The sequence below is a fragment of the Bombyx mandarina genome, chromosome 01 (genome assembly GCF_030267445.1).
Source record: "Bombyx mandarina strain Sakado chromosome 01, ASM3026744v2".
Taxonomy (NCBI): domain Eukaryota; kingdom Metazoa; phylum Arthropoda; class Insecta; order Lepidoptera; family Bombycidae; genus Bombyx; species Bombyx mandarina.
Genome location: NC_143208.1, coordinates 7,143,387 through 7,162,135, shown reverse-complemented (window position 1 = coordinate 7,162,135; position 18,749 = coordinate 7,143,387). Strand labels below are relative to the sequence as shown.

General features: G+C 35.1%; 1 protein-coding gene across 3 annotated transcripts; it reads left to right on the top strand.

The window, feature by feature from the left end:
* The first annotated feature begins 5,300 nt into the window (after positions 1-5,300).
* Gk1 (Glycerol kinase 1) lies at positions 5,301-18,481 on the top strand. Of its 3 annotated transcripts, none has more exons than XM_028176362.2 (8): positions 5,301-5,723; positions 6,043-6,216; positions 8,190-8,337; positions 8,611-8,762; positions 9,431-9,679; positions 11,876-12,045; positions 14,348-14,483; positions 16,336-18,481. In XM_028176362.2, exons 1-8 carry the CDS (start codon positions 5,481-5,483, stop codon positions 16,606-16,608), a joined length of 1,545 nt encoding a protein of 514 aa, XP_028032163.2. In that variant the 5' UTR covers positions 5,301-5,480; the 3' UTR covers positions 16,609-18,481. The 3 variants fall into 3 exon arrangements, with proteins under 3 accessions (XP_028032163.2, XP_089584656.1, XP_089584654.1); XM_089728530.1 differs by having other exon boundaries at positions 5,347-5,367; XM_089728528.1 differs by lacking the exon at positions 5,301-5,723 and adding an exon at positions 5,856-5,971.
* The last annotated feature ends 268 nt before the right edge of the window (positions 18,482-18,749 follow it).

The following is an 18,749-nucleotide window of genomic DNA, read 5'->3' as shown; positions in this document are numbered from 1 at the left end:
ACACGTATGTGCGTCACTAATCATAGTAGCTATTATTCCAATGCTAATGAAAGTATTCCAATCCAACAGAGTATGGAAACAAATGCAAACAGACTACGAGCTCTGCTTCGAAGAAAAGATCTCTTGCTCTCTTCCTAATCATAGCTTCAATCATATATAATATATTCAATAGAGCTTTTAATTTATGTTTACTGTGTATCACTAAGCCTCGACAGTAAAGTACATTGGCTTTGCCTGGTATCTTTTGTCATACCTGAGACTGTCTAAACAAATTTGTAATCTCTTAAATTTCGAGATTTCATTGCAGTATTTCATTAACACAACTCTGTATTTAATATTATTCAAGCTAATGTTGCAGCATGTGTGCATTGCAGGAAGCAATTTATTATTTTCACCGACCTATCAAAGCTAATTAATTGACTTCGCCGTTCTCCGAAAATATATCCCGCAAATTCCTTTGATTATGTACCTCGTGTTTATTATTTTTCACACTCTATCATTGAGCGACGTTCAGTTAGATATTTTCCTAGAAAAGTAATGGAAATCTGATAAAAAAATTAGCAACGATTTTTTAATAGGCGTTCAATTTTTAGTGCGCCTTGCGAACTTACGTAATTGTTGAAAAATTTTCTTGTTACGTTATAAACGTAACTAACTAATTACAGAAATTTACTGAAAAATTATATCATATTGAGGTTTTTTTAAATGGTGATAATCGGCATACTTCCTCGCGATCCACTCGAATTAAACTGTGGTCTTTGGTAAACACTGAGTACAACGCAGTTCAATATCTCATTCGCCCATCTAAGCTAAATACAAGCAAACAGGCATATTATTCACCACACGTGGCGTGGCCATGTTGAGAATGCGACCCCAGGCCCTGACGGCGTTCACGGCCGATGCTTCCGGATCTGAATTCCAGAAGTAGCACGCCACCTTATTGCGCTCTTGAGAGAGGACCTGTCGCTGACGACCGTCGTGGCTACAATGCTCGGCGATGCTCGACGAAGGAGGCGGCTGAACGAGAGAGAGTTATGCCCTCTCCGCACCGATTCGGGGGATGGAGGAGTGATCAAAGCGTATATCCTGGCCCCTGTAGGCGGTGGCCTCCCCCAGTGGGGGTCACGAGGTGACCTGAGAGGGTTGAATCCGCGCGGCGTGCTACCAACACTCAAACGCGCCGACCAGGACTGTTATCATAAAGGCAACCGGTTGCTGGTGTATCGCGTCCTGACCTGGCAGGCTAGTTCCAACCAGAGAGCAAACCACATTAGGCCACTCAGACGGTGCCACTGGTGTCCCGGGTCGGAACGCGGTACATCGTCAACCAGTTCCACTTTTTCACAATGATAGCAGTATGAGTGAACTCCTCGGCGGCGCGTTAGAGGGCCTCAACCCTATCAGGTCGCCCCATGACCTTCACCGGGGGGAAACATTTGTCTGCCTACAAAGACATTTTTTATTATTATTTAACAATAGCTAGAGCGAACGGGATCGCGCGTTCCCTTGTGAAGAGGCGGCCAATCTTTATTAGTGTGAGAACGTGGTATAATAATGCTTTGTCAATGTGCCCTCTAACTACTCTTGAACAAATTACTCTGAAATCCTTCAAGTTTTTGTTTTTATTTCGCTAGTTTCACGTGGCCTGATAAAATCAAAACATATTAACAGCCTTCTGGTTAGTTCTTTTTCTGAAAAAAAAAAAAAGAGTTTTCACGAGGAATTTTGAAAAACGCTGGAGTTAATTTTTACGTAGGTATAATTTGAACATTTTTTGCTACTTTAACACATTACGTTGATGTTAATACGAAAAAGATTTTAATCTTAGGTTCACACCATTATGAACATCGGCTAACCTCAAGAACTTAATGAAGAATATTGATTAAGATTATTGTACAAAATTATTTATTATTAATAAAACACGATCATTAGTTCGAGTTTTGATTAATAAGAAATCACAACCGTTACCGTCTTTCATCTTCATGGTTTTTTTTTGTATAGAGGATGAACAGGCTTGTGACCCACCGGTGTTAAGTTGTTACCGGAACCCATTGACATCGTCGTCTGAGAGGTGCTGTACCTTTATTAATTCTCAAATACGTCGTGGCCTAATAAATAAGACGCCTGGTATAGGTACTCGTATCGTGCGATACGACTATGCCTGTATTCAAATCCCACTGGCACGCTCTAATTTGTAATGACGTGAATGAACAAATGCTATGAATGACATCCGCGATATACCTAGTCAGGTCATATATTCTGTCACATGTTTAATGTAAAATAATTGAAACAAGTTTATTCATTATGTAACCATTCATATACCAAAATGAACTTAACAAAACATAGATTCTTATGACACTAAAGTTTATTCAAAATGACCTCCGTGATTTTGAATACAGGCCTTCAATCTGCGCGGCCAGTTGTCTATCGCAGCACGAACGAGGTTCATGTCAATATCGGCGGCTGCCTTAATCAAGGATGTCTTGAGTGACTCCAAATTGGGATGAGGCTTTGAGCACGCCTTTTCCTCCAAGTGTTGCCATATCTTGTAATCTAACGGATTCAAATCTGGACTGGAGGAGGGCCAGTCAGTACGTTTGGGGTTTCTTTGAATTCGCGCCTTCACAGCTTTTATCACTGCTGGAGTCCTAACAGACCGAGGGCGACCACTTCTTGACCTGTCATCTACACTAGAGTCTTCATTGTATCGTTTAATGGTACGATAAACGAATCTTTTGGTTATATTCAAATTTTTCAGTATGTTAACAATTTTAATTGGCGCGTAACCGCAATGATGCAACGCAATAACTGCAACACGGTCTTCTTTAAGCGTCCACTCCATATTTAAAAATGAGTAAAATTCTAAAAGTATACATTTTTATTTTCATGAACAATTCGAAATTCGAATTCAATAAACTTTTTTGTGGCCAGCATTCTAAAAGAAAAGTTTTTACTGTGTGACAATACTTATGACCTGACTAGGTAGAATTACCATCGGGCAATATAAATCAAACTGGCAAATAATATATTTTGCGCAATTTCTGGAGGTTGGTCGTCTTGTAAGCAAAGATGGGTTGACGCCAGACAGACAGGTGGCTGATCGTAAAATCATGCCATATTCCTTGGCAACACGATAACAGGACATTCAGCGCCGTCCCCACATACTGTGAGATAAGAACATGAAGAAGAAGGTAGGTAAGCCCGTAGGAGTAGGCACCGGCATCCTGCATAATTCTATCGTGTAGCACTAATGCATTCCGGTTTGAAAGGTTGGTTCTACCGTTGTACTATAATAGAAAGTTTGGTGTTAGGTATATATCAAATCAAGGTGGCGGCATTAACATTGTGAAGTCTATAAGCTTGGGTGACAACACCAAATAAGTTGTGAGCTCGTAAACAATTAAATATGCAATGCAATAAAATAAAATCGAAACGCAATTTGTATTTAGGGGAAAGTGGGGGAAACGCGAACGCTGGGTAATGCCGAACTCAATGGTTCTAATATGTTAGAAAGATATATCCTAATTTTATTTGCCGCCATTTCGGAGATCACGCCACCACTGATACCAGTCAATAACACGGGAGACGCGGACGCACGTACTTAAAAAGGTATGCATTTTTCAATATTTTGTATGTTTTAGATGTAATTTTTTGGTAAATTCAAGTTGATGTAACTTTATTTCTATCTACAATAATAATTCAGCTTTTACATAGTGGAATAATCACATATTACTCAGCTAAATGATAATGATGTAGTAGGCAAAATTAATTTAACCAAAATTGTTTTTTGACCTTTAATTATTTTCGATTCCGCGGGGTAAAGACGAACACTCCATGTCGGGCAATCTCGAACATTCGCCGTTACCCCACTTCCGTTTGTTGGTACCCCGTTCAAATTTTTTTAAAATATTATTACATATACCTTGTACTTACAAAAGAAAGACCGAACTGAAGTATAGTTTAGAAGATCTCAAAAAGGCTATAGACGATGTTAAAACCAAAAAACTCTCCCTGCGTAAACATATAATGTTTCAAAAACCACTAATTTTGACTATCTAATGAAAGAAGTATTAATACAGCCATGGTCTGGATGAAAACCTTTATTTACAGACAATCAGGAAACGTAAAAAATCAAGAAGAAAACGGAAAGATGGCAAAAAAAGAACCCAAATAAAAAGACTGAAATGTAATGAGAGAACACCTTCAAGCAAGAAGTATGAAAGATTATTAAAGAATTTGAACAATATAAAAAAAGCCCTAGTGACTCTAGTCAAAATACGAAAAAAAAAGAAAAAGGCGAAAAAGAAAATAAAGACTACTTTTGTATTTTTTGTAGAGATAAATATATTGATCCTCCCGTTGAAGACTAGATTGTGTGCTATGTGTGCAAAAGATGGGCTCACGAGAGTTGTACTGACGGACAGTCAACATCGTTAGGTTTTAAATGTGGTGTGATCTATGTCGTTAATAATGTTAGTTCGTAATCACCCCACTTGGTGTTCGTATTTACCCGACTGATGTCGGGCAAAGCCGAACACTAAGGGTATTGTTTTTCTTTCATATTGTTGCAATTTATTAAAAAAATATAAATGATGATTAGTGAATAAGTTAGACAGATAAGTAAACTTTATAATTAAAAAAATTAAAAAAATCTGTGATTAAATTCCATTGTTTTATTTAAGTTTTCCCTTAGGTGTTCGTATATCCCCCACTTTCCCCTAAACATACCTAACATATTCATTTTATTGAATAATATAATCAATATGAATAATCATCAAGACACATTCTTTTTCAAACGAGGCTTGTGGAGACTACTTAACGGTAGGCAGCGTCTTGGCTCTGCCCCTGAAATTGCTAAAGTCCATGGGCGACGGTAACCACTCACCATCAGGTGGGCCGTATGCTCGTCTGCCTACAAGGGCAATAAAAAACTTATTGTCGTTGAGATATTATATCAATGAAAATTCAAAATATTAAACTTGATAGGTACTATCCGTCATCTATCTTGAAATATAGAAATCAAATGGAACTAAGAATATTTATATGGTAAAACTTAGTTCATAGTTAATTTGAAAGATGGCGCTGAAACGATAAAAGTAAGGGTAAATTCTCGTTTAAAAATTATAGATATTTATTTATTTATTGACATAGAAAATATACTGATTATTTGATAAACTTTTAGTGTATCAAATTCACATTCATAGAAGTGCTAATGTAATTGGCATTGTCATTTCCGTACCTTTTTGATTGTCAATGTCAATGTCAATGTCATGAACAGAAACTTCATTAATTTTAATTTTAATCTCGGGATTGGATTGGATGAATTTGGATGCTGATTATAGAAGTGAAGTGGGGATAGGGAAGTAGGTACGAGTCTGTATGTAATAAATTTTATGATATTAATTCAGAAGTTTTGCAAATTAAATGTTCAAAGTGCACTTATGTAATTTTATTGTAACTTTACTTATTTTTTAATAAAAATGAGCCAGTTCGGTAAATTTGGGCCTTTGGTAGGGGCAATTGATGAAGGCACATCTAGTGCGCGGTTTATTATATTCAAAGCTAATTCTTCCGATGTGGTTGCATACCATCAAAAAGAGTTAGAACAGCATTTTCCTCAAGAAGGATGGGTGGAGCAAGATCCGTATGCAATATTGGCCGTAGTTAAAACGTGCATAGAAAAAGCAGTGGAGAATTTGGTGGCATTGGGGGGAAATCCAGAGGTTTGTTTTCAAAATATAGTTTGACATTGCATGATTGCATGCACTATCGTAATGCTTTTATTGCGTGCTATGTATTCAACATTTGACCTTCAAAAGATTGACTTTGTAAAGTTTGTTGTTTTGACATGAAAATATTTTTGTAAAATTTTAACTACTGCGAATGTGCAGACAGGCTCATGCTTGTCAAACATTAAATGGTTACCAGTTACTGTTACAAATACACATTTTTGATTATATTAGCATTTGTGGTATCGACATTGTTGATAAGTTTTGATCTTAAATTTTAATTTATTTTTGTAATGCAATCCTATGTCTCCAGGATATAATAGCAGTTGGAGTTACAAACCAAAGAGAAACAACTATAGTTTGGGAACAAGGCACAGGGAAACCTTTGTACAACGCAATTGTTTGGCTGGATATGAGAACATCTTCCACTATTGACAAGCTTCTTGACACTGTGCCAAACAAAACAAGAAACAAAAATTATCTAAAGGTAAGCCTGTCATACCTGCTCAAATAAACACTTATCTAAAAACCAAAAATTCAATACATGCAAATGACTTGCAAAAAACCACTATTCAGTAATTTTCTGCTACCAAGCAATTCTTAACAGCAACAATCCTAGGAAGTGTTACAATGATGTAGTACATTTTTAAAATGTGCAGTATAAATTTTCCTTTTCAATTACAGTGTACATTTTTTCCATACCAGCTAGTTTCTCATTTTTTAAACAGTTTGTCTAAATTACATAGTGCGTCATTAAAACATTTATTTGTTATGTTTTAACACTGGGGAATACATTTACGGATATCTAGTTGAGAGGGGTAACAGACCGAAATGCCAGACTCTGGTGCCTTCAGAGAGGAAGAGGGAGACGAAAAGCGCTAAGATCCTCCACTCACCCCAATTCCTCTACGCCTTGGAAAAAGGTGCCTGAGGCGCTCGTCTCGCCAAACCGACTACCGACTAACCCCAACGAGCTCCACCACACCAGCTACAGTAAACCTACGGTACCGCAATGTGCGCTGAAAGTCCGCCGGTACACCAGTACCCATCATGTTGATACGGCGGGATTTCATCTCCGGGAATATTCTGAAGGACGTCATCTCGAGAGACACAAAGTGGGCGGCGCACAGGAGTCACCTTGCGCGGTGCAAGGTGACTCCTGTCCTCACCATTATGATTTCCCTAACATATTGCCAAACACAGATGTTTTCAATATAGCACTACAGAAATGTCTAGATATATTTTCAATATCACACTCTCCTATAGGGTCATTATGGACTATTAACACATTGACTGCCATGTAGATCACCAGTCCCCTGAAGTAATTATGTTGATTTCTGTTACTGAGTGCCTGGATTGCCTTATTTTGCCTTTTTTTGTTTTTAATTTATGTTTTAGTCTTTTAAAGTCTCTTAGAAATTATTCATTTCATTATCGAAGTTTTTTTTTTTTTTTTCGTACCCAAGCTGATAGTCTTGAAAGATCATTTCAGCGTAACCCAAACAAGCAGGTGAGCTCACGGGGTTCAAACCTGAGACGTTGCTAATATTAATCCTAGCAAGAGCAGTGCTTCACACCTGCTTCACACCTACCGCCGGATCGGAAACGCGGCCCACTGAGAAGATCCGACGAGAAACTCAGTGGGCTGTGTTTGTGGGTTGATCCTGTGAATGCTAAGACATTGCTTTTCGAATGAAATCTATTAATTATTATTTTTTGGCTGCTTCTCTATTATTGTCAACATCTTTGAGTAGTAAGTAGTAGATATAGACAATCAGGTGGTATACTTAACAACAATTTGAAATTTAAAAACAATTTTCTAAAACTTTTCGTATCTCACATATCTCAAAGTGCTGTAGATAAACACTATTATTTGATTGATCAAGTGTCAAATATTTTTATTATTTCACAGATTTATCAGATTGCAGATGCATGCTCAGATCTACTACTATCATGGTTATCTTCTTAATAATGAAAATTCAATGTTTATGAAATATATGTAATTACTAGTATATGAAATCTATATATTAATACGTGAAGCAAAAACTTTGTATCCCTTTTTACGAAAATTGCGCGGACGAAGGAGTATGAAATTTTCTACAATAATAGAGAATATAGAGAAGAAGTGCATATTGCTAATATTTTTTTTAAATAATGCATAACAGATACATTAAATCAATAAAGAAAACATTACACACACTACCATGTATTTGACACACGCAAATGCATAATATTTATTTATTATCAAACTTTTGTTGTTGACGTTTGTGGTCATTGTGGTCAAATTGAGAATAGATTAAATATTGTTTTTCTTGATTAATATTTTTCTATAGTGTAGTCTTGGCGTTGAAAATACAATCATAATAGTGTACAAACTTACAATTCCAATTAATTATAGTCGAATTTCGACTACTGCGGCACCTCTAGTATGAAATTAAAACATAAGAAAAACTTTTGCAGCCATTATGTGGTCTTCCACTCTCACCTTACTTTAGTGCTGTTAAGCTCAGATGGCTTAGTGACAATGTTGATCCTGTAAAGAATGCCATGAAGAAGGGTACCTGTCGTTTTGGTACTGTTGATTCTTGGATCATATGGAACTTGACAGGTATGAAAATATAATATTAGCAACAATTTAAATATTTCACAGACTGTTGGATCCATTTATCCACCCATAGGCACAAATGTATGTAAACCAACACTGACTACACACTCTTATGATTTGTAATTGCTATATGCTGAGGCTAATCTATTAATTTAATTTAACACCAAAACAGTAATATTTGAGTGTGTTAAGAAATTATTCCTATTAATAACATATATTACTTCAGTTGCTTTTTTGCAGTGCATATTGTAAAATTTATACTATAAATATTTTCAGGTGGTCCAAATGGCGGGAAGCATGTCACTGATGTCACCAATGCATCGAGAACAATGCTAATGAATATTGAGAATTTGAATTGGGATCCACTGCTATTAAGGTTTTTCGAAGTGCCTAAGTCCGTCTTACCAGACATTAAATCCAGTTCAGAGGTAATGTTATATGTGTTCTGCTTACTATAAATTATCTGAATATATTATGCGTATCTACTGCCTAAATTAAGTAACTTGAGAGCTTAGACTTTCACATGCAATGTTGGCAACAAACTGAGATAAATGTCACATATTTAAAAAAAAAAAAAGTTCAAAGAGTACCTTGAATTTCTTTAAGAGACTGTCAAACATTTTTATCATTATTTGTTCTTTTTCAATCATGTACAAAACAACTTTAAAATTAATTTGGTTCTAATTTATTAGCTGCATTATTAGCTAACAAATGAACCTCATTTGTTTTTAAGGTCTCAATTTAGATATTGTTAGATGTGTTGTTTTATTTTTGTAACTTGTTTCTGGATTAATTTATTTTTAAATATAAGAGCCAAATTATGTAATATAATAATAATTGTATTTAAAAATATTACATGCGTCGCTGATATTTTGATAAAATAAATTTAAATTTATCCTGAGTGTTTCCTTTAAAACTTTAAAATCAATTTATAATACAAATGTTACCTTGAATCAAAAGTTTTGGTTTCAATTTCATTTAATAAGGCACTTTTATTAGAAACTTGGTTTAATTAATTTCTTAAAACAAGCTCTTTTATACTTGCTGGGTAAATTGGTTATTTTATTTGGGCATGTTTTTAATCTTTATTTTACAGGTTTACGGATACATTGCTGATGGTCCTCTCAAAGGTGTACCGATTTCCGGTTGCCTCGGAGACCAACAAGCCGCGTTGGTCGGACAGATGTGCCTCCAGAAAGGACAAGCAAAAGCCACGTACGGAACTGGTTGCTTTGTCCTTTATAATACGGGCGATATTCGAGTAAACTCAACCAGAGGTCTGCTTACCACGGTTGCTTACCAATTAGGTAGCAACAATCCCCCAAGCTACGCATTAGAAGGATCGGTAAGCAGAAAAACTTTTATCTTTTAATGACTAATTATTACTCGTGCCCTTCATATCGCATCTTCAGAATTGAAGTGTCTTAATTAAAACTTTAAAGAAAATTAGCTTTATATTTTGAACTACTTATAAACATGTATTCTATCAGTTTATAAAATTAAACAGTCTCTTTTAGTTTATAAAAGGACAAAATACTCTTTACGTCTCTTTAAAATCACCACATACATAATCATACAATAAAGTATTAAAATCGTAAAACTAAAAGATTACAGTTCTTCAATTACATTTTTGGTGTTTACCAAAAACCAAAATTTTGGATTAAGTCACTTCAATTTTAAAGGTGCCTTATATCAGAACTCTCTTCAGTCATTAGTACTACTACCTTCCCCGAAGTCAATCAGAAACACTGTGAAAACATTTATTACAAACATACAGCTATTGATCGACCTGAAGTATTAGGGATCTTTGTGCAACTCCAAATCCAGCACATACTAAACTTTTTTTGAGATTGATATTCTTCATCATCTCGAACAGTTGATGCGCTTTCTGCACAGTAAGTATTTATTTGCTGCCTAAGACTTCGCAGCAGCATAGTGTCTAAAGAGTGGTGTCTTCTTTCTTCTCAGATATAATTCATGAGGTCTAGCTACAAGAAAATACAGTGTGTCCTTAGTCCATAAGTCTAACGCGCCTTGACACAACGCATTCGCCAAATCATAGTGCCTTTCGATAGCAGTGTGAAAATTTAAAAGTATTAAGAACTCGAGTGATTCAGATGTGGCATTGTATAAACATGGGTATTTTCTAAAAATTAAATTAAAAAAATTAAAAAAGTAGGCAGCGGCTTGGCTCTGCCCTTGGCATTGCTGAAGTCCATGGGCGACGGTAACCACTCACCATCAGGTGGGCCGTATGCTCGTCTGCCTACAAAGGCAATAAAAAAAAATAAAAAATAAAACTATTTATATCATTTTTTCGGGCATTATCTAGTATTTTAATACACATTCACTCGCACGCTAAAATAGAATTTGTAAAAAATTACAACGCCTGACGTCAAAGCGTCCTAACGCCGCGACCGAGCGCTGCGTACTTATAGCGCTGGGGCTCCGTTTGACGGTATGTTACCATAGTAGTACAACACATCTCAACGTCATAGCGCGGCGTCAGTTTAGCGCTCTGACGAGCGCTAATTATGCGTTCTGTTTGACGAAGGCTTAAGATATCCTCGATCTATGATGTACGTCAAGGATTCAGAGAACACATAAATGCACATACGCATCTGGGACTACGACACAGACCTCGAGGCTTGCACAATTGACAGCATTCACTGGTCTATGTCCACCCTGAGTCATCAAGTTCATTGTGGGACTTTTTGGCGGGAACGCGAGGAGTGAAGTTGTGTGGTTTGTTTTATTTTGCCTATTTAGTGTTTCTTCGGGTTTAAATGTGTAATAACGGTGGTTTATTAACTGTTTAATATCTGTGAAAGTGCACAAATGTGGGAAAATGGAACAAAGTCGCTGGATGTGACATCTCGGGATCCTCCAAAAAGTCCACTGAAAAAATCTCAATAAATGACCACCATTTTACTGAGATTTCATTTCATCCCATTTCATTTAATTTCATCCCAGTTGATTAATGTCTCAAATTAATCATCTTCATTTCATTTCATTCACCCCATATTATCATTTTTCATAAAAATAAGAATTTAAAATTAAAATAAGACATGACTTAAAGGTCTTAGTTACCAGGTCATAAAATCCCTTAAAAAATCAAGTTCCTTGTGTTCGATTCGAAATCTAAGTGCTTTTGCTGCTTGGCTCCCGTTTCTTATCGATATGTCTGTGAATGCGACGTTGCTTCGCTCTGTTATTAGACGAATCCAAACGTGTAGACCGATTCACTTGTTGGATGTTACTCGTAGAATTTCATTCCAATTTCTACCCAAAAAACTGTACTATATAAAAAAAAGGGCCTTTTCTAGTTTATTTTTTCTGTTAAGTCCTCGAAACACAGTCGGTAAGAACGTGCACAACCGACCCTTAAACACACTGACCAAACATTAATAATTCCATTAAAACGTTGTTCCCATGTGTATGTAGGGTGACGAACTCCGACGAGGTGATCAAATTAAACAGTGATTATTGTTATTATTTGTGCCAAGCGAAGTATATACTCTTTAAAAATGAAACTTTGTAGGTAGCTGTTGCAGGTGCCGCATTAGGATGGCTAAAAGAGAATATTGGACTATTGGATACTGCTAAGGAATCGCAAACGATTGCAGAGACGGCAACAGAAAACGGTAGCGTTGTTTTTGTGCCCGCCTTTAGTGGACTATACGCTCCGTATTGGCGTCAAGATGCTAGAGGGTAAGTATATAAACCGACACTTAGATTTAAGGTAACACGCGCTAGGGTAAAGCTGATATAGCTTCGCAAGGCTATCAGCATAAGTAGGAAATAATTGTAAATAGATATGCTTTAACAAAAACCGCCTTCAAATAGAAAAAAAAAGATATTCCAAAACAAATTAATATATACTAAAAACAATAATCATCGAAATCGGTTGGCGTGATATTGAGTCTCTATTGATGAATAACTCAATAACGTCAAAAATATGTCGCCTACGTACTTAATACAAATTTAAGACATATATGGTTTTCTCGTGGCCGCCATTATCAGCACTGGTTATGAGGTAACAAACATTAAAAAAAACCATACAATTCAATTGAACCTCCTCCTTTTTTGAAGTCGGTTAAAAAAAAGGTAACCGAATCTCAAAAGCATAAAGCTACTGTTTCAATAAACAGAAAATGTCATTAATTTATAAAGCTGGACTGACTCATTGGTGCAGTAATTAGCGGTAACTGTTTTGACGATGGTCGTGAGTTCAATTCCCACATCGGGCAAACATTCGTGTGATGAACAGGTTTGCTTGCTCTTTGTCTGGGTGTTTATCAACTATGTATATATTTAAACGTATATAAAGAGAAACTTAACGAGTGTGTGCGCCAAGCCTCAATTCGCAAACTATGGGGAACATCTGTCAAGGCTTTAGAATTCCACATTACCACGACTGCTCTGCCAAGAGGAACCGATTATCATGAAACGTATTTATTTAAGTACTAGCTGACCCGGCAGATTTTGTAGTGCCTCAATCGATAAATAATATACCTAAACTTTTGTATAAAATAAACTTAAAACAAACAAAAGGAATCGGTCTGACGGGGGACACATCAAAGGAAAAACAAAATTGTTATTTTTATTTAATTCCGAGCATTTTCATATTTATCTACCTTTTAAACCTTCTCTGGACTTCCACAAATAATTCAAGACCAAAATTACCCAAATCGGTTCAGCCGTTCTCGAGTTTTAGCGAGACTAACGAACAACAATTCATTTTTGGAACGAAGTTCCTTACGGCAGGCTTGGAGGGGATAGGGATTTTGCTGCGCGACCGAACTGAAAAAATGTGATAGTAAAACCGTAAGAAAAAATCCGTGGAAAAAAGTGCGTTGAATAAAACCGTTAAATGAGACGTGCGCAAGCGCGACAGTCGCATACACAAGCGAGTAGTGTATAATACCTTTCTCTTTCTCCTTCTTTTTATTATTATTCATATAAATAGCTGTTTCTTGGTATATTAATATTATATATTTTTTATAAATCATTGTAAATAAAATAAAGTTGATAACTTTGTAAAGTATTTTTTTTTATCAATAAAAAAATCATAATAACGAATAGAACTTAAAATTAATAATATTTATATAATAAGGAACTTCGTTTCTATCCGGTGTCCCACGACACCACACATCTTTTATATTTATAGAGATGTATGTCAGTCTCTGGTACTCATAATACAGGGAAACCTAATTTGATGATGACGGAGTGTGATTTGTTTCCAGTTATTTAAAAAAAAATATGTGTGAATGTTAAATGTTTCATAAGCAAATGCAAATGGTGGATCAATCGTTTTTCGACATTCATATAGATAAATTTCCTATGATTCCCCACCCTTCAAACCGAAACGCATTACTGCTTCACGGCAGAAATAGGCAGGGCGGTGGGACCCACCCGCGCGGATTCACTGATTTTTATTACACGATGTTATTCCTTCACCGTGAAAGTTAATCGTGAACATATGTGAGTTTTTTTATATTGCTTAGATGGGTGGACGAGCTCACAGCCCACCTGGTGTTAAGTGGTTACTGGAGCCCATAGACATCCACACCTTAAATGCGCCACCCACCTTGAGATATAAGTTCTAAGGTCTCAAGTATAGTTACAACGGCTGCCCCACCCTTCAAACCTAAACGTATTACTGCTTCACGGCAGAAATAGGCAGAGTGGTGGTACCCACCCGCGCGGACTCACAAGAGGTCCTACCTCCAGTAATTACGCAAATTATAATTTTGAGGGTTTCATTTTTATTACACGATGTTATTCCTTCACCGTGGAAGTCAATCGTGAACATGTGTTGAGTACGTATTTCATTAGAAAAATTGGCACCCGCCTGAGATTCGAACACCGGTGCATCGCTCGATACGAATGCACCGGACGTATTATCCGTTAGGCCACGACGACTTCAAAATGCAAATGAGCAAATGAAAATGGTGAAAATAATGATAATGTGTTTTTTTTATTAATGTGTCGTAAATAATTCTGGTTTCAGTGTGATTTGTGGAATAACTGAAGACACTAATTCCAATCATATTGTGAAAGCGGCTCTGGAGGCAGTATGTTTCCAAGTGCGAGATATTCTCGATGCAATGAACGAGGACTGCGGTATTCCTTTACAAGTATTGAAGGTAATTTGGAAAGTCAATGTACATGCATTACAATATTGAACAAAAACTTAATTATTCTATAGTTTTATTCAGTCATTTTAAAATAAATAAACCTCGCAATATTTTTTTCATATTGACATGAATATTATGTATAGTATTGTATCTATATATTAATGCGTGAAGCAAAAACTTTATACCCCTTTTTACGAAAATTGCGCGGACGAAGGATTATGATATTTTCCACACTTATAGATAATATAGAGAGGGAGAAGAATGCTAAATTTTTTTTAGGTTATGCCTCAATAATACATTATGTCAATAAAAGAAACATGACACACACTACCATGTATTTGACACACACACACGCTTAAATACTCTTCGTTTAATGTCAAACTTATGTTATTGTTTAAAGTCTGTAGTCAAATTGAGAATGAATTAATATTGTTTGTCTACAACATAGTCTTGGCGAAATCTGTGATTTAGTAAGTAAAATAATAGTTTTTGACAATAGACCCATAATAATGTTCAAACTTATAATTTCAATTAATTATAGTCGAATTTCGACTACCGCCGTACGACTATTATATTTTAAAACATATAAATCATTTAGATTATTCCTCAGGTACCTAAAATTTCAATGATATATGGGTAACGACTGCTTATAAAATACATTTTTAGGACAGGTAGTTCTGGACAGTGTCCACAAACATAGCTGTAACCTAAATAGGTACCTACTAAAAGGAGATACATTATGTGGATGATGTTTGAATTTCGACTTTTGTCGATCAGCGCCATCTACCCACATGGGCGAAAACTGGTATTTTTAACGTCTGTTTTCTGTGGTAGTTTCCAAATCGCAAGATAGATGGCAGGGAAAAGTACTTTTTTAACATTTATTCAAATGACGGTGTTTTTTTCGTGTTTTATATCCACATACAAGCTTTAGTCGAATTAGATAGTTAAAGGCAGTTACTTAGTTATTAGCAAAATAAAACATCCGGAAGCCCGACTTTGAAACTTGAGGTTGAGGTCTCGTACCGTTATTTAAAAATAATAAAAAAAATCGCCAAAAAAACGCTTTAATAAAGTAATAGGCTTGGTTATGAAACCAAAGTAATAAAACTATAGGTAGTATTGTCATCAGTCGATGCGTGTGCAAATTTTCAAGCTAATCAGACGTCTAAAAGATGAAAATTACCAATGAAAGACTCCGTTACATCTATATATTAATACGTGAAGCAAAAACTTTGTATCTCTTTTGACGAAAATTGCGCGGACGGAGGAGTGTGGAAAGATACATTAAATCAATAAAGAAAACATTACGCACACTACATACCATGTATTTGACGCACACACGCATGCATACTATTTATTATCAAACTTTTGTTCTTTTTGTTGTCAAATTGAGAATATATTAAATATTGTCTGTCTTTGTTAATATTTTTATAGTATAGTCTTGGCGAAATTTGTGATTATAGAAGTATAAAATACAATCATAATAGTGTACAAACTTACAATTCCAATTAATTATAGTCGAATTTCGACTACTACAGGACCTCTAGCATTATATAGTTGCAGGTTAGGCTAGGCAGGTTAGCTAAGGTTATTTATTTATATGATTTATATTTAAGGTCAATTACCCTAGAAATAAAAAAATCGAACAGAATAGTGTTAAATATCCGTGGAAAATCGAATTTACCAGATAAATCTTTGACTTTATATTATTATCACGATGTACCTATTTCCCCGTTATAAATACATAAAAGTATGCGCCTAAATTTTAACTCCGGCGATACGAGTACACGGGGCGATGGGTTTTAAAGTGGACGAAATTCATTGAAGGTTCAAATAACAAATCCCATATGTATTTTAGGTGGACGGTGGTATGACGGGAAACCAATTACTTATGCAGATGCAGGCTGATTTAGTTGGCATAGACGTTATAAAGGCTGGATTTTCCGAGAGCACTGCCTTGGGGGCCGCCATGGTAGCCTATTGGGGCGTCAAGACAGACATACAGGGTGTTCCTATACCCATGACGAGCGGAAACACATATGCTCCAAAGATAAGCGACGACGAACGCGACATGAGATACAAACAGTGGAAGATGGCCGTCGAGAGATCGTTGGGATGGGAACAAAATTAAATACAGTTCGTGCCTTATATAATTGTTGTAATGGCTTCACAGATAGGACATTAAGTTTTATCTTAGTGTACGTTGGTCGAACTATGGTTCATGGCCTGGTTGGTAGATTAGTTAATAAATCTGACATCAATATCAAACGTAGTCCTGGCTGGTCATCCAGTCACTTTGTGAAAAACTATTTTGCATTCATTCTCATCTCTAATTTTTCTGGCATGTCACACATGAGAAAATGCAGGTATCGTTTTCAAAGTGGAAGCAAGAGCTAAAAAAAAAACACGCAATAAATTATTTGTTGAAAATGTTAATGTTCAGATCGTTCGTGAAGTCATTTTTATTAGAATCGAGTATATTTTTGTATCAATTAGGCATTAGGTAATTAATAAATGGGAAAGACATATATATATATACATATTAGTGTAGTGATATTTTTTTTTATTTCTCATTGGTTAGGAAACCGGACATCGAAATAAACAGTTACATAAGTACAGTGAAATTTTGTTGCCATTATAAAAAAAAAGTAATGTGACATTCTCTGTTTCAAGAGTACCTATTGTAGGTAACTTTATTTTATGTAGTAAAAGTATTCTCGCAATATAGATTTGAATGTAGTAGTTAGCAAACGAAACTATTGTTTTAAATGTATTAGTAGATATTTTGATTAAATTGTTTTTTTGACATTTTTTATTAGGGTTTGACAAATGTCACAAATGTATTCTATTTTTATTGCTTCATTAATTTTGAATCGTTGTATAAGACGTTAATTTAAGTGCAATTTTTGTGGTGATATTAAAATTTATAATTCGATTGATTTGATTTGACGTGTGTGTACAGATAACAACAAGATATGTGATAAAGAAAGATCACGATGATCCTAAGATTTCGTGACGTAATTGGCAATGTGTTCGTTATATTTTTAGTTGTGCGATTATTGTGACCCTTTTTATTAAATACTGTAATTATGGAAACTAATTGTTACAACGAGTCTAAATTCGAAACCCCAACGTTCAGTAGTCTAAGCATTAGATTCTGATCGGTTTAGTTTTAAATCATAATTGTTACCTAATATTTAAAAGTCCTTTTCTAGTGCTATGATAGCCATAGTTGTCGCTTATAATTATATATACACATATATTACGGTATATACATTTGACACATTGATATTATTTTGAAAGTTTTCAATCGTCATATATACTAGAAACCTAAATTCACAATGTTGATGTCGAAATATAAGATGTTGCATTAAAATTTGCATTTTTGCTATAGGTACTTGTATTTTCCTAAATTTGCATGTGCGCGCCCCCTTTGTCAAAATGGCGATTCACAAGATGGCGCGTAATATCTAATTCTTTCTCAAACTTCTTGCGTTATGTGCTTTACGACCGCTCCACAGATTATACAAACGAACACGTTGCGAAACTTGGTGAGAAATTCCTAATACAAGAGGTATAGGAATTTGTTTCTATTACCGTTTGTACTTTTAAATGTAATTGGTATTTATCGGCCTTACAAGTATACGAAATAAGAATGACTACGTTTTGCTTTATTAAAAAAGGCCATCGTTACTTTACAAATATTACAAAACCCGACTATTTTACTATTCAAATAGCTCATAATTGAAATTGCAACGAATTAAAATATTGTCTGTAGTTTGTAATGTTTTTAATTTTCTTGACATTAGAATTTCAATATTTTACTACGAATTGTTTGTAATGGTAAAAAAGTTGATTTTCAGAAATATAAATGACATTATTTGTAATAATGTTATCAATTGCGTATATCCAAAATATATTATTATTTCATCTAAATTTTACCTTATTGGTTAAGATTCAATGTTACTAGATTGTTCTATTCAATATTATATTTTTGTTCATTATTTCTTGTTTTCTTTTTTTATATTAAGCTTAAAATATTCATAAATTGATCTATTTAGGTCGCGTAACTGTTGTAAATTATTTAGAAAATAGGCCGCCTTCAATGGCGCGCATTAATAAATAAAAGAAAAATTAACTTGCTTGGCTATCGCGTCAAATAAAAATTTTGTTTAAAGGAGTATTCATATATAAATACGTTTAATTTTTTAAATCATGTTAATATTTGCTGTTTGGTTGACACTTTTTGAACGCTTCTGATTAGATATTAAT